The sequence below is a fragment of the Sceloporus occidentalis genome, unplaced genomic scaffold, assembly GCF_023333645.1.
Source record: "Sceloporus occidentalis isolate IW3139 unplaced genomic scaffold, rSceOcc1.0.p SCAF_1, whole genome shotgun sequence".
Lineage (NCBI taxonomy): Eukaryota > Metazoa > Chordata > Lepidosauria > Squamata > Phrynosomatidae > Sceloporus > Sceloporus occidentalis.
In genome coordinates, this window is record NW_028316981.1 from 215,346,819 (window position 1) to 215,362,628 (window position 15,810).

The 15,810-nt window shown below is 40.7% G+C and overlaps 1 protein-coding gene across 5 annotated transcripts in view; it reads left to right on the forward strand.

The window, feature by feature from the left end:
* Positions 1–15,810, forward strand: part of LOC149323386 (ephrin type-B receptor 5) — a 187,820-nt gene that overhangs the window by 62,338 nt on the left and 109,672 nt on the right. For all 5 annotated transcript variants that reach the window (XM_089488879.1, XM_089488877.1, XM_089488880.1 and 2 more), the window contains 2 exons: positions 8,151–8,215; positions 9,924–10,620. In XM_089488879.1, the coding sequence (XP_089345005.1) occupies positions 8,151–8,215; positions 9,924–10,620 (762 nt within the window). The remainder of the gene's footprint in view (positions 1–8,150; positions 8,216–9,923; positions 10,621–15,810) is intronic.

Sequence of the window (15,810 nt, forward strand, 5' to 3'; positions counted from 1 at the left end):
GGTTCAGTGTACCATCTTGGCTTCCAGGGAGAGTTCTTGCTTGATCTGTTCAGGGACCCATTTATTTGCCTTTGGCCAACCACAGTATCCTCAGCACTCTTCTCCAGTACCACATCTCAAATGAATTGATGTCCTTACCTTCTTCCTTCACTCGCCAACTCTCGCAACCAAACATGGTAATAGGGAATACAGTGGCTTGTACGATTTAACTTTCATGCTGAGTTGTATATCTTTATTCTTTAGGATCTTTTCTAGTTCTTTCATAGCTGCCTTTCCCATTCTTAGTTTTCTTCTGATTTCCTGACAGTAGTCTATATTTTGATCAATGTTTGATCCAAGCTACGAGAACTCTTTTACTACTTCGATTTCCTCATTGTCTAGGTTGGATTTGTGTTGATCCTCCGTGGTCATTATTTTTGTTTTCGTTATGTTCATCAGTAAGTCTGCCTTTGCAGTAGTACATCATTTTTCTGAGTCTTGAAGAAATGAAGAAAGAAAAGATAATTATTTTCACCTGAAGTCTACAAGTTATGCATTGGCCCCTGAGATGGCATTTAATTTGCTCTACTTCACCCTGCAACGCCCAGTTTCATCTTGATTTGGGCCAAGAACCACAACAGAAACCTGAAGGTGCAAGGTTTTCTTCTTGGTACATTCATGTCTCACCTTTCCTTCCAGGTGTTCAGAGTATCCCCGCAGCTACCTGGCAAGAAAGATTAGGCTGAACAAAAGTGAATAATCTGAGATTATGTAGGAAATTTCATGGTAGAAAGAAGTTTTGATCCCAGGTTTCCCTGTCTTAGCACAGTCTCTGTGCCACAGTGGTCCTTATTATACTCTTGGAAAGGGGGAGTTATTTTAAAATTAGAAATAAAGCCCTGGTATTTGCATTTTTAATTATTATTTTTATGTTATTTATTTATATCCTACCTTTCTCCCAACTCAAGGGACTCAAGGTGGCGAACAAAATTTTATATAGTACAAATTAAAAACAATACACAGTATTAAAATATAGATACAAAGTTTTAAAAAACTATTACACAGTTTTAAAAAGATAAAACATTACATTTTTGCAGTTGGCATCAGTTGGTTATATTTATTGCTTTTTATAGTGAATGGCAGGGGTTGGACTGGATTGTCCTTGTGCTCTTTTCCAACTCTATGATTTTATGATTCGAAGGCCCCCTTCCTTTATTTTTTTACTCCCTGAAGGTTCCCTGATTTTGGTACAGAAATTTGGCAGACCAGAAAGTGGAATTCTGCTTGAAATCTGCCATTTCCTCCTTTAAACAAGGCACCTGCTTCCCATAAATTTTAAACTACTTGCACATAAGCTGTGTGCCTTCGTTAAAGGGCTGTGTAAATGGTTTTACAGTGCAAGCATTGCTTTATTCTGCCACACTACCAAATTAGGCCAGCAAAATTTTGTTTTATGTTTGTGTTTATGTGTTATGTGTCGCTGACTTGGGAGAAAGATAGGATATAAGTAAGTAGAAAATATATTTACTTCCTCTTCTTGTGTGCCTTCAAGTTGTTCCTGATTTGTGGCAACTCGCAAGGTTTGTCATTGCCTTTCTCTGAGGCTGAGAGAGTGTGACTTGTCCAAGGTCACTCAGTAGTTTTCCACTGATTTCTTTTTTGGAAAAATTGGAGGATCCCTCAAATCTGGTATTCTGATGCTCTGATAAACCAATATCAATCAGGCTTCTGGTACAGTGGGCCCTTCCCTTACGTGGGGAATCCGTTCCAGATCCCCCCACCTAAGAGGAAATCCGTGTATGCTCATGCCCCATTGCAAACAATAGGGTGTGTGGTCATGGCTTGGGGCAGCACATGTGGCATGGGCGCACACACCATTTCTTTAATTGTCACGTGGCTTCCACATATGCTGGAAGTTGTGTATAGTGCACCTGTGTATGGCATGGGTGCACTGTATTTGTTGTTGTGTGTCTACAAGCCCTTTCTGACTTGCGGTGAATCTGACATTTTATTTATGACTCAATTTACAGTCCCACTGTATTTAATGGGACCTGCATATCCATGTATTTTGGTATCCATAGGGTGTCCTGGCACCAAACCCAAGTGGTTACCAAAAGCCCAATGTACTCTAAAATAGATTCAAATTCCAGGATACTGAGGTTAATGCCACTATTAAATCTCAGTATGTGACAGGAGGATAAGCTTGCCTGTTTTAAGTGATTTGGATTGGCTGAATTGAGTCATTTACCTAAATCCTTCTTATATTTGGTTGACCAGTATGATTTAAGGCAGGTTACCACATTAGGCAAATCAATGCGGCAGCACTCAATGGCAACAATGATACAGGATGCTGAGGTTAATGCCACTATTACAGATGCTTGGGAAAGGGGAATCAATAGTATTGTCATTTCTCCTAATAGAAAATATGGTCAGCCAAGTACAGCTTGGAAGCCAAAAAGAGCCACTCCAAAAAAAAGGTATAAGTTTTACTTACTTGGGGTGCTTACCAGTATGCAGAACAATATAAAATTGTATGTTTTAAAAGAACATGTAAACAAAGAAATCCAAAACTGACCCCAGAAGTTTCTAAGAATTTACAGAATACAGTCAGCCATCTGTATCCATGGATTGTTTATCCATGGAGTCAACCATACTCGCTTTGAAAATATTCATATATATATATATATATATATATACATATGCCAAAAAGCAAAGTTTGATTTTGCCAAGTTATATAAGAGACATCATTTTACTATGTCATTGTATTTAATGGGACTGGACATTGATCGATTTTGGTATCCACATCTATTGAGAAGCTTAGAACCAAACCCCAATGGATATCAAGAGCCCACTGCATTGATGTTGTTTGAGCCTATAAAGATGACAAAATTCTGAAGTCCTATATTTGTTATTTTCTGCAAGCAGCTCTTCTTTCTGTCTCTGGGGCAGGAGAAAATGGAAGGTGGTGGTGAATGGGAGGTTCCTAATGACCTCTTTATTTGTATTTGTTTTTTTTTTTTAAATCAAATACTGTATATTATTTAAAAAAGTTCTTCAAGCATTTCATAGCAGTGAAATATATCAAAATCAAGGACAATAAAACATAGATATCAGAAAAAAGGACTGTAGGGTCCGTGTCAGTGGTCTAGGAATGGTAGAACAAAGACTGCTGCTTTTATAACTGTTATAAAGTGTGAATGATAGTTGATGCTCCATTATTTTATTGAATTAATATTATTGTTTTAACGATTGTAAGTTCCGCCCTTCCCTTATGCAGGGGATCTGTTCCCCCCCCCCCCCGCATAAGGGAAAAAACTGCGCTGTGGTGGCACAGCGGTGGCACGCGGGGTGCATGCCACGGGAGTGTGCGCCATTGTTTCTTTCCGGTATGCAGCTCCCTTCTTTCTGTCGCGGCTTCCAGCGTATGCATAAAATGTGGCTGTGTATAACGCGAACACACTGTATTTTATATGGAATTGTTTTATTATTGTAATGCCACCTCGATCCACAGGGAGAGGCAGGAAATATAAATAAAATTATTATTATTATTATTAGACTGTTGGTCACATGCTCTCAGCCTCAGGGGATGGCAATTACAAGCCTCTGCTGGACAAATCTTGCTAAGAAAACCCCATGATAGGTTTGCTTTAGGGTCTCCATAAGTTGGGAACAGCTGGAAGGTACACAAGAACAAAATGACTGTTGGTACTTGGGGATGGGTGAGAAGTCACTTTTAATTTGTTATGCAACAGGTCCTCCTTTTCAAGTCACCTGGGTTGGATTTGTTGGAGGCCACTGTATGTTCACAACAGGACTTGGAGGCTGGCTTGGTAGATGATAGACAGCTAAGACTGCCCTTCCAACACAGTCAGGCTTATCTTTTTCTCTGGAAATTATCACACAGGATAAAAAACAGGAGAGAAGGAAAGCTCCTGTAAGATTTTTGCACGATGTCACGCTCATCATGCAGTTGTCCCATGAATAACCTGTCATGGTCTTGTAACTACTCATTCATGGGAAAACCCCATGAATAGTTTGCTGATAGTGTTTCATTCAGGCTATCATGTAGGTGTGGAAGCCAATAATGATTCATTCGCATCATTGCGGAGCAATCCGGGACCTTTTTCCAGAGTGCATTTCAGTAGAGGCAATTTATTCTCATTGCTACGAATGTTTTAGGAGTAAATTTCTGTCTTATTTTGGGCACAATTTTGTTTAAATTGGATAAAAATAATGTTGTGAGATATAGAAACGTTATTTAGTTCTGTTCTGGATAGAACCATAATTTTCAGACGTGCACAGTAGTGCCAAAACAGCACATGTGTGAAATGTTCAATCACAATATAATAATGATACACGAATGGAATTGGTGGAGTTAATCACCTGGGGATTGCCCTGCCTGCTAGCATCATAAACAATTGTTCACCAGCTTGAATATTTTTCTTGCTTTTCCCCTTGTGAGAATCTCCTACTTGTTTTTTATTTATCAAAAATAAACACAACATGCTTGGTTAGCAAAATAGCGCTTGGGTTTTGATGGAACAAAATTATGTACTTTCTTTGCTGGATGGTAAACTCAACAGACTATTACTTTCTTGGCAAAGGATCTGTGCCCTGAAATAACATCATGTTTCATTTGAGCCAGTAGTTCTCAAACTTTGACCTTCCAGTTGTCTGGGATTCAGCTAGGAAAAAAAGTCCTGAAAACTGGGTGCGCTGGCTGGAATTTCTGAGACTTGAAGTCTAAAACTTGTGGAGAACCAAAGATTAAGAAGCTCTTCTTTAGGCTGGATTTAAGTATTTACACATGGAAAAAATGAAGAAGGCTTGTAGGGTTGCCTTTGGTTCTGTTCTGATTTAGTGACCTAAAAAAATAATGAAACATACATATGCAGCAAATGTACATAATAATACCACCAGCAGCAAATACTCATATAGGGCTTTTCTGAGTGGTCAGACTCCATGTTTAACCCTTCCTGTGAAGCCCTGTAAAGCAGGGGTGGCCAACTGTTTGGGGGGCAGGGGAGACTATACATACTAATGTATAAGTCTAGAAATTTTAGTCAAAAAATTGACCCAAGAAACCTGAGTTGACTTATCCTTGGGTCAATGTAAGTACTGTACTTTAACTCTTATTAACAACAAAAAAGGAACCATTTCCTAGGAAAGGCAAGAGTATAATCCGTCCTAGAAGCACTCACCCCCTTCTACTCTCTCATCCATCCCACGTTTAGTGTGAGCACAAAGTTATGCCTGCCAGAATATTGTACGTTCTTTGTCATTGTTTTTCTCTTCTTCATTAAATCCTTTGTTACATGCTCCTAAGTTTTACCCTCAACCTATCCATGGATCATATTTTTGACCCCAAAACCTATCCTCAACTTATACACGAGGACAATTTATAGTTGACTATATATGATAATTCCCCCTGTGGGCTGCACACCCTACCCCACAACCCAAATGCTTCCATTTGCCTCTGTATTCCTTCTCAAGATGGCAACTGGAAATTATTCTGTTACTTCCTGTCATCATTTTGAGAGGGACTGCAGAGGAAAACGTCATACTGGGAGGTAGTATAGGTTTCTGAGATGCTTGTGCAGGTGGGATGGGGGTATTTTCTGAATGTTTTCATAAATTTGTGGGGTTTTTCTGCATAATTTTGAAGACGAGGTTATGAAAATTGCATCATTTTTTAAAAAAAATTGTTTGGGAAAGTTGACTTTGGGAAACTGGTTTGAGGGCCGTAATAGTACTAGGTTTCAGGAGCCATATGCAGCCTGCTTAGAGCCCTACTCTAAGAGTAGTGCTATTTTACAAGTGAGAACAAGGGCCTGTGTCAAATTGCTGTGGCGGAACCATTAAATAAATTGCAAAGTGATATATTAGCACTGGTATAAAATCTCAACTAGAATATACCTACTGAATGAATGGAATGTTTCCAGATTCTCATTTCTGCTCTTGGGTAGAATTTCAAAGGATAGTCAGTAATTTTCTTTTCCTTGACAATAAAGGACAATGTGTCAAGAAGATGGTCAACTGCCACAAGATCTTAAAAATATATATAATTCAGGCTCCTTCTGTCCCACAAAATGATCTTGCACAGTACCTTGTTTTTGTGCAAAACCAGTTTTGCACAGAAAACTGTATTTTTGTATTTTTCTGTGCAAAAAATGTTCTTTGTGTAAAACACACTTTTTTGTGAAAATTAGAATAATGGAATCAGAGTTGGGAGCAACCACAAGGAACATCCAATCCAACCTCATTCTGCTATGCAGGAACTCACAATCAAAGTACCTCTGAAGAGAGCCATCCAGTTGTTATTTAAAAAACTTCCAAAGAAAGAGGCTCCGCCACTCTTTGAGGCAGCTCTTACTGCTCTTACTATTTTTTCTCAGATACTGGGAAAACTGAAAGAAATATGTGTATAATCTCTTGTACAGTCAGCTTTCTGTATGCACAGATTTTTTTTAATCCACAGATTCAATTATCCACAGCTTTCAAATACTGTATATACTCGACTATAAGTCGATCTCATGTATAAGTCGAGAGCAAGTTTTGGGGCTACAATTATGGACTTTGCTATGACCCGTGGATAAGTCGAGGGTAAAACTTAGGGGCATATAGCAAAGGATCTAAAGGATGAAGCAAAGCAAAACAATGTCAAAGAACTTATAAAATGAACTCTATGGCCTGTTACAGACTGCCAAAATAAAGCTGCTTCAGGTCTCTTTGGAGGTACAGTATGCTATTTAAATGATGCATGGGTCCTAAGAGTCCGGAGGTCATGCCAAAGCCACACCCCATTCCTAAGCACTGGAGGGCAGCTTTGGTGCAGCTTCCAGATTCTTAGGACCCATGCATCATTTAAACAGCATACCTCCAAAGAGACCCGAAGCAGCTTTATTTTGGCAGTCTATAACAGGCCTGTGTGCTTACTCTTAAGACTGGATGGATGAGAGAGTGGGGGGGGGGGGGGGGTCAGTGCTTCACATATTATACTCTTGCTTTTCATCAGGAGATGGTTCCTTCTTTTAAATAAGAGTTAAGATCCAGTATTTACATTGACCCATGTAAAGTCGAGTCAGTTTTTTTGGGTCAATTTTTTGACCTAAATTTCTAGACTTATACATGAGTATATACAGTATTTAAAAATAATATAAATAATATAAATTCCAAAAGCAAACCTTGGCTTTGCCTTTTTGTGTGAGGGATACTGTTTTACTATGCCATTGTATTTAATGATATCAATGGATTTTGGTATCCATGGAGTGGTCCTGGAACCAAACCAAGGGCCCATTGTAAACTCACCTAGTGAAGGGAAATTGGAATTATTCATTTTCATATGCAAGAATGAAATAAGTGAAGATTTGCATCCCTGCTCTTAGATCAGATCACAGAATCACTTGAAATGGAAACCATCAGCTCATTGATTTCTTAGGATCATTCATGCTAACTTTAAAGCAGTAGCAAACGAATATCTTCCTGTCTTTTTAAACTTAAGAATAGATGCAGGAAATCTCCTGACTGAAAACATGGCCTGATGTGTAGCAAGGCTAATCATGATCCAGATCTGGACCACTCTCTCTGTAGTTTACAGTTCCTTAAAGTTATTCATTTTCATAAAGTGGAGTTATGGACTCGTCATCCAAAGTGGGGCCACAGTAGGGACTAGAGTTAAAGACCCCCTGCTTTCATGCTAGAGCCTCAGTCTGGCTCAGATTTCCTCTGCTTATTTTCAAGTAAAGAAAAAGAAAATCAGTTGATAGCTCTATGTCTGAAGTAATATGTAGCTCAACCCTGAGGATTCCAGTGCAGTCATTCACAGTGAGAACAGTGCTCTGGCTGTGAGAGGAAACCTGCAATACCTGCTTCTCCCAAGCAAGTTTTTATATGAAAGTAGAAGTTGGACAGTTAATAAAAATGCTGCACGTGGCTCATACTCAGGCTACGAGGCATCCATATGCATCAGATGAAGCCATCTGTTTAAAAGCTTGTAAGAAGTCACTTGCAATGCTAGCATATGGGATCACAATTCCTTCCCTTATCAGTAGGATTTGACACTTGAGGCCTAATTGGCTCCCAAGAAATGACAGAGAGCTGGGGAGATGGAAGTTGTTACTGTGTGAAGACATCCCATGGTGTTTTTATCTGTTCGTTTCTTTTTGAAACAGAAATTCTATTGGATACAACAGGTGAGACCTCTGAAATTGGCTGGACAGTCCATCCTCTTGGTGGGGTAAGTGCTCACTATCCTTTTCTACTACAATACTTATGAAAAATTCCACAATCCTAAAGCCTGGCTACATGTTCTTCACCACCACCACCACCACCACCACTATCCCCATGAACTGTGCTCACAAGTATGTCAGGCTCTGACAGTTGAGAACCCCTGTTGCTCCCATGGAGGCAGGCAGGAAAGTTGGAGAGTTGACAGGTGTCTTTCAGTGTCTGTTGTTTATTTCAGTGGCTCTTGGTGAGAATGACCTTTGCTTCTGCTGCCCTGATACTTCTCCCAATTTCATTCTCCAAGAGTCCTGTGAAAAGAGAAAATCTTTGGACTGGTTCTTTGGCTCTTATTTAACTGTCAGGGTTACATCATTTCTAGCCAGGTCTTCAGAGGAGCCTCATAGAGAAATATGTTCAGATATCAGTGGGTTTCAGTATCTAATGGTTTGCAGTTTTTGCCCTGTATTGGGTCTGATACTGGAGTTTCAAACTGTCTCTGTGCCTGTGGCAGGTACAATGGGACATGGAACCCAGCTTTCTCAGCCTGGCTTTCTGAGTTCATCCAACTGATCCTGCTGTTCACTTGCTGCTTTGTTGGCTTTAGTTTAAACAGGAGAAAACTATTGGATTTAGAGATCGCAGACATGGGGAAAATGCTAACACTTATTTCCTTACCCCCATCCTCATTCTGCAGAACCATTGAGTGGGTGGTATTATGATTCTTCCCTTCCAATCAATTCTCTTTACATGACTAGTTGGACTGGGCTGCTCATGTGTCACAGAGGCCTGAATTTCCCATTTTCCCCCTTCTGACTGGGATAATACAATCACAAAATTTCAATCAAATGTCCTGCAGCAGAGCTGTTAGCATACTGTTTACCTTATCAGGAACATGGTGATGCTACTTTGCTGGACTTCTTTTTGTTGTTAACTGACCTCGAGTCAGCCACGACTCATGGTGACCCTGTGGATGAGACATCTCCAAGAGTCCCTATCCTTCACTTCTCTGCTGTAAATTCATATCACTGACCTCCTTAATAGAGTCTGTCCATCAGTGTATGGCCTTCCTTTTTTCCTGCATCCCTTCACCAAGTCAGCTGAAAATGAAACCAGAAGGGATATAATGTCATTTTTGGTCATACTGGGCAGACTGGTGCATCAGGGTGGGTCTAGGATAGAAAAATGGCTCCCATTCACCTTCACAGTTGCCCACATTGGCCTAGAGGATAGGGATGGGTGAATGGTGCAGTCTTTGGAGCTTGGCTGATCATACCCTATAGAAACATCTGAGCAAAAGCATTGGCTTAGTCTCTTTTTTGTAGTCTGTGTAAGCCCCATAGTCCCACCTCACACCCTATCCCCAAATCTGTGTGGTTGTTCAAAGAGAGGAGGAAGTTATTACCAGTTCCATTAGAGCTGAAAACACTATAACACCCTGAATGCATCTGATCTCATCTCACATACAGAAACTAAACTGTCTCAAGCTTGGTTAATATTTAATCGGGATCCCACCTAGAATATTGGAGCTCTCCAGGCACTGCTGGAAAAAAATATGGCCTGATGCCCTGGAGTCTGATTCCCAGTCAGCATTGACAGTGCTGGGTACATGAGCAAATGGTCTGACTCAATATAACGTAGATTTTTACATCCCTGAAACAGGTTTTTTACTTGTTTACCTACTCTTTTCCTCCCCCCCCCCCGCTTCCAACTCCATACAGTGGGATGAAGTGAGTGTCTTGGATGATAGGAAGCACCTGATCCGAACCTTTGAGGTGTGTAATGTTGCTGTGCCAGGACAGAACAACTGGCTACGTACTCACTTCATAGAGCGTCGTGGAGCCCGCCGGGTCCATATTCGCCTTCGTTTTTCTGTACGTGACTGTGCTAGTATGAGGACCGTGGCCTCTTCCTGTAAAGAGACCTTCACCCTTTACTATCATGAATCAGAGGCAGATGTGGCCACCCCGGAGCATCCTGAATGGCATGAGGGCCCATGGACCAAGGTGGATACAATTGCAGCTGATGAGAGTTTCTCCCAGGTAGACAGCACTGGAAAGGTGGTGAAGATGAATGTGAAAGTGCGGAGCTTTGGGCCGCTCACCAAGAGAGGTTTCTATTTGGCCTTCCAGGACTCAGGGGCTTGCATGTCTCTGGTGGCTGTTCAGGTTTTCTTTTACAAGTGCCCAGCAGTGGTGAAAGGTTTTGCCTCTTTCCCGGAGACATTTGCTGGAGGTGAAAGGACTTCACTGGTGGAGGCTCCAGGAACTTGTGTGGCGGATGCAGAGGAAGCCAGCTCTACGGGTTCTGCCGGAGTGAGGTTGCATTGCAATGGGGAAGGCGAGTGGATGGTGGCCATTGGGAGATGTGCCTGCCGCGCTGGCTATGAGCCTGCAGATGATGAGAGAATCTGCAAAGGTGAGAAAAGGATGCTTCAGAGCATCCCTGATTCTTTTCTAAATCAACCTGTTTGCAGCAGTTGATAAATACATGTTAAAGTTTTTGTGTGTACAGTATTAATCACACCCTGGAGGGGACCTGCTGTGTCTGTATGATTTCCTACTTTGATTCTGTCTCTTTTGCATTAGCCTTTCTTGGGCAGCAGGTAGTAGCCCAGTGGATAGTAATGCATGAGACTGGTGTATGATCTAATTAAAGGTAAAGGTAGTTCCTTCACATGAATGTCTAGTTGTAACCAACTGTAGGGGGCAGTGCTGTAGCCAAGGGTTCATTTAGGGGAATTTTATTATTATTATTATTATTAGCTCAAATATTGCAAGAGGAGGGCCAGCTATGACGGCCCTTGCAGAATCGTCTCCCGATATGTATACGGAGTAGACTAGGGGATCCCACTAAATGGAGCTGAGACAGACTTCTAGAATTAATAACCAATTTATTTATAAGGGGAAAAACACATACGATTCACTAGCATACACACACATACAAGGCTCAGGAAAAGCATAGGTTAGCATGGAATAGGATTTTAGGCATCACTGGGGTGATACGTACCAGAATGTAGACTCCCTCCAGGAATCCAAATGGAATATGATGATGATGGCATGAGGCTCAGCCATGGAATGACTGGCCAGGAATCAGGAGCCAGGAGCCAGGTCAGGGTTCAAGGGGACAGAGCTTCCCCCTGAAATCCAGACTGGCCCAGTGAACAGGCAAATCTGATGATATTTATAGGCAAAATCTTGCTTCTGGCAAAGGTGCTTGATGGTGAGAACAAAGGTGTTTAATTACTTTCTTTTCACCTGGATGTCCCTGTCTGATTGTCTTAGTGGTCTTAAGCTGCTCGGACAACAGACCTGGGGAGGGGGTAAGAGCCTCAGGCAAGGCAAACATTTGCTCTTCCTGGTCCTATGATAATCCTCTTATGCGACTCTCTAGATATGATAATGTGGGTGCCCCTCAGGGGTGTGTGTACATGTCCTCATGCCTTGCTGGCAATGGTGGACAGGCTACTAGAGTTCATCTAGGGGTCATTAAGGGTTATCATTTATACCAAAATTTATATGGAGCAGCATGGGTAACAGTGCTCATCTCCGTGTCTAAGCCAGAGAGCCAGCATTGTCTGAGGACTGCTCTGGTGGTCATGTGGCCAGCATGACTGCACCGAACGCTGTTACCTTCCCACTGAGAAGTGGTACCTACTATCTGCTTGCATTTGCATGCTTTTGAACTGCTAGGTTGGCAGAAGCTGGGACTAGTGAAGGGAGCCCACCTCATCATGAAGCACTCGGGCCTCAAACTGCCAACCTTCTGATCTTATAAGCCACCGCATCCCATAATTAGCAAGACAGCCTACAATCATGTCGCTTTATTCAAGGAGGGTTTGCCCAGCTTTGGATGATGGGACAGATAGAGAAGAAGTTAGTTAAAGTGTGTGAGAAAAGAGAAAAAAGTTTATTCAAAAGAGGGAAGATTATCTCAGAGCAAAAATGACAGAAAACAAATATACTGGATGAGAAAAGTTAAACATGACATATATTTCAGTTTTTTGTTGAAGCAATTCAGTTTAACATACGTTACTGAGAATGAATGATCTTCAAATTACTTGCCTTTCTCCAGTCCACCCACTTTCTAAACTTGTGGTTAGGTTGGCCTTTGGCTGTGGTCATGGGATAATGTGATGACATGCTTTACAGCTAGCCCTCTACATTGTATCAGGAAGGTTGTATCTTTAACTACCAAACATGTTCAGAACAGATGGTGGTAGATTATTTAATATTTGCTGATCTGCTTCTCAGGTGTCTGGGTATGCACAGGTCATAAACTTATCCAGAGTAAGTATCCTAGTCCTCTGTTGGCAAGCCCAGTGTTGGCTTAAGTATCACCCCATTGGCCCACTCATTTGCCATGCAATCCAAGAACTTAAGAAACAGCAGCAGTACCTCCTGAAAAAACCAAGAGAAAGGTACAGTCAGTTCTCCATATCCAAGAATTTTTAATCCACGGATTCAAATATCCATGGCTTGAAAATATTTTAAGAAGTTAAATTCCATAAAGAAACCTTGATTTTACCATTTTATATAAGGGAAACCATTTTACCATGTCATTGTATTTAATGGGCCATGAACATCCATGGATTTTGATATCCATGGAGGAACCTGGAACCAAACCCCAGTGGGTGCCAAGGGCCCACTGAATTTCTTATTATCTGAATACTCTAATAGAGAGTGTGTGAGACTTGAAGTCTCAGTAGACTCACTGGCTATCCTGGCTAGGTTTATGGGAACTGCAATTCAACAGCATCTCAAAAAAAAAAAGAGAGAGGAACCTCTCTCTCTCTCTCTCCCCCAGGGCTTCCTTACTTGATAGAGACCTATTTCAAATGGTCTCTGTCTAGTTAGTCAGTGCAGGATTTGCAGAGTTCTTGGGTGTCCCTGTAGCCTTTCTGATCAGAATCTAAGGTTTATCAGATCCCTTCTGATCCTTTTTTGTTAGATCTGATCCCAGCTGTTTCCCTCTCTCCTTAATTTGGCAACATCATAGATAACTGAGAAAGATTACTTCAGGCCCTTCCAAATTAACAGAGAAAGAAGGCTTCATCCATTGTTTCCTCAGTGTAGATCCAATTGAGAAAATTATCTTTTTAGTAGCTGGCTACACTACTGATGTCTAACTTGGTTTTGATGGAACCAGCCACCTGCTCTTCCAATGTGACAGATCTCATTTTCAGTTTTTAGCTGCAAACTCAAAAAGATGTCTCCAGGCTATCCTTTTCTTACCAGGTGTTTTCCTATTTGTTATAAATTCATCTTAATTTCCAGAAACACATTCCATAGTGTGCTGTTTGCTGCCCTTACTAGAAATCAAAGCAACTTGTAGAGAACTGTGTAGGCATGTCAAGGCTGTAAGCTGCTATAACTGAATCTGGAAGGGAAAGTGGGAGTGAACATTCTCCATTCCAGGTTCTCAGAGATCATTGACCATCAGTCACTGGAAACTAGTGTTGCAGAAGTTAGAAATATCAAAGAAAATGGAAGCTGCAGAGTGTCTGATAGCAGCTAGAAAATACTCTGGTGTCTGGGACAAAAGGCCAGAAGCCTAGTATCCATTCCTGGGATGGCTAATCCTAAAATTTCATGCTGTCTGCTGATTCTTCACACCCATGTTGCTTGTTTCCATTTACTTCTGTGCCCTGAAAGGGCTTCTGAGACTGCTGACAGGTAGCCTTAGATATTCATTAAAGTAGAGGCTAGGAGGTCCTTCACAGGCTTGTATTTTAATCTGTGAAGAGAACCTCAGAAATTTTTGGATGTTGGTTGCCATTACCTTTTGAACCTTAGTCATGCCAAGAATGCCCTGTTTCATCTCTGTCTCACCTTTTAGCTGGAAGGCTTCCTGTTTGAGATGTAACTTCTTGAGATGGTTTCAAGCCTTTATGGAGGGTTGGAAATATTCTGTCTTGAGAGCTCTCCATGCCAAGAGTCTGAATCAAAGAGATGCTAACAAAGAAAGTGCAGTCTTTTCTAAGGTTCTAGCCTTAAAACCATACATCTCCTTTGAGCTCTTGTACAGGAGTACAAATAACACTGTTGCTTGCAGGTTGTCTTTTGTAGTGATCACACATCTCTGCAGTTCAGTGTGTCTCACATTAACATTAGCTATACATTGCCCCTTTTGTGTGTGCATATGGGAGGTTGTTGGGCTTTAACTTCTGGACAGAAACTTTTAACTGATTTCCTAATATTAATGCTATGATTAAATAGTCCATGAAGCCAAGAAATGGCAGCTGTATCTTTTTAAGTCACTGGATGAGTTCACTTGTTAGCAAAGGCAGAGTCATTCTACCTGTGTCCTAAATCAGATCATTTGCAGGAAGTGATATATAGTATCTATGGAGGGTTGTAAGAGTTGTTCACATACAGTCGACCCTTGTTATACGCTGTTACAAGATCCACCGTGTATAACAAAATCCGTGTATACTCAAGTCCCATTAAATATAATGACATAGCAAAATGGTGTCCCTTATAAAAAATGGAAGATCAAGGGAAATTTATACTTTTTTGAACATTTTCAATTTGTTTGTTTATTTTTTGCATTTTGGGATATCTCTGCTTTGAAAGTTGTATTGCAAAACTTGTAGTTGCTTATTAGTGTTTCAATGGTGTTCGGCTGTTTGTGGGAATTTGTAGAAAATAATGGGGGCTTCCATTCTGAGGAACGCCCATACCAGTGAAGTTCTTGTCTTTTGTAGAAAACTACAAACATGTTTCTTTTCTTTTTTTAAATGAACCCATCTAATTTGACCTTTCTTTCTTAATATATAATGTACTCTTCATTTCTTTTGCTTTTAATCTGTTTTAATGTGTATAACCTGCTTTCCTAAAATGACATTTGTTTAAGAAGGTGCATAAAAATAATTAAAACCTTTTCAAGAAGCTACTTGAAAAACATCCAACCATTTTTACTGTTAATGCTTTTTTGTTGGAAGCAACTCTGATTTTATGAAGAGTAGCAGCAGTGTGCAAATACTTTAGCTAAATAAAATAGGTCAATAAAACGCTGAACAAGACAACTAGAAGGGTGGAGTGGGGTGAACAAAGGAGGAAGTAGACTACTCTAGTCAACTTGTGACATTCCCTTGGGACTTTCTACTTACATCAGCCTTGTCAAAATGGTAAGGGCTGGATGGGGATTGGGGAGGTTAGGATGGAGAGTAGGGTAATAGCTAAAAGAACACTGCTTTTTACATCTCTCTGTTTGACACCTAAAGAGGGTATAGTGGACCTAGCAACCCAAATCTATGTTCAGTCACCCCTCCACATCCATGGATTCTTTCTCCACGACTTGAATATATTCCAAAATATATAAATTCGAAAAAAGCAAACTTTGCTTTTGAAATTTCATATAAGCAACACCATTTTATTATGCCACTGCATATAATGAGACTGGATTTTGGTATTCCCAGGGGATCCTGGAATCAAACCCCAGCGGATACCAAGGGCCCACTGTATAACTAATAGCACAGATGTTTAGGACCTAGATGCCAGGTAGCCAATTTGCAGCTTCTTTTAAAATTCCTTCTATTCCTTTCCACCTCTTTGCTTTTCCATTTCAGACCAGATCACATCAGTAGCTCTGTAATTCCATTTAGGA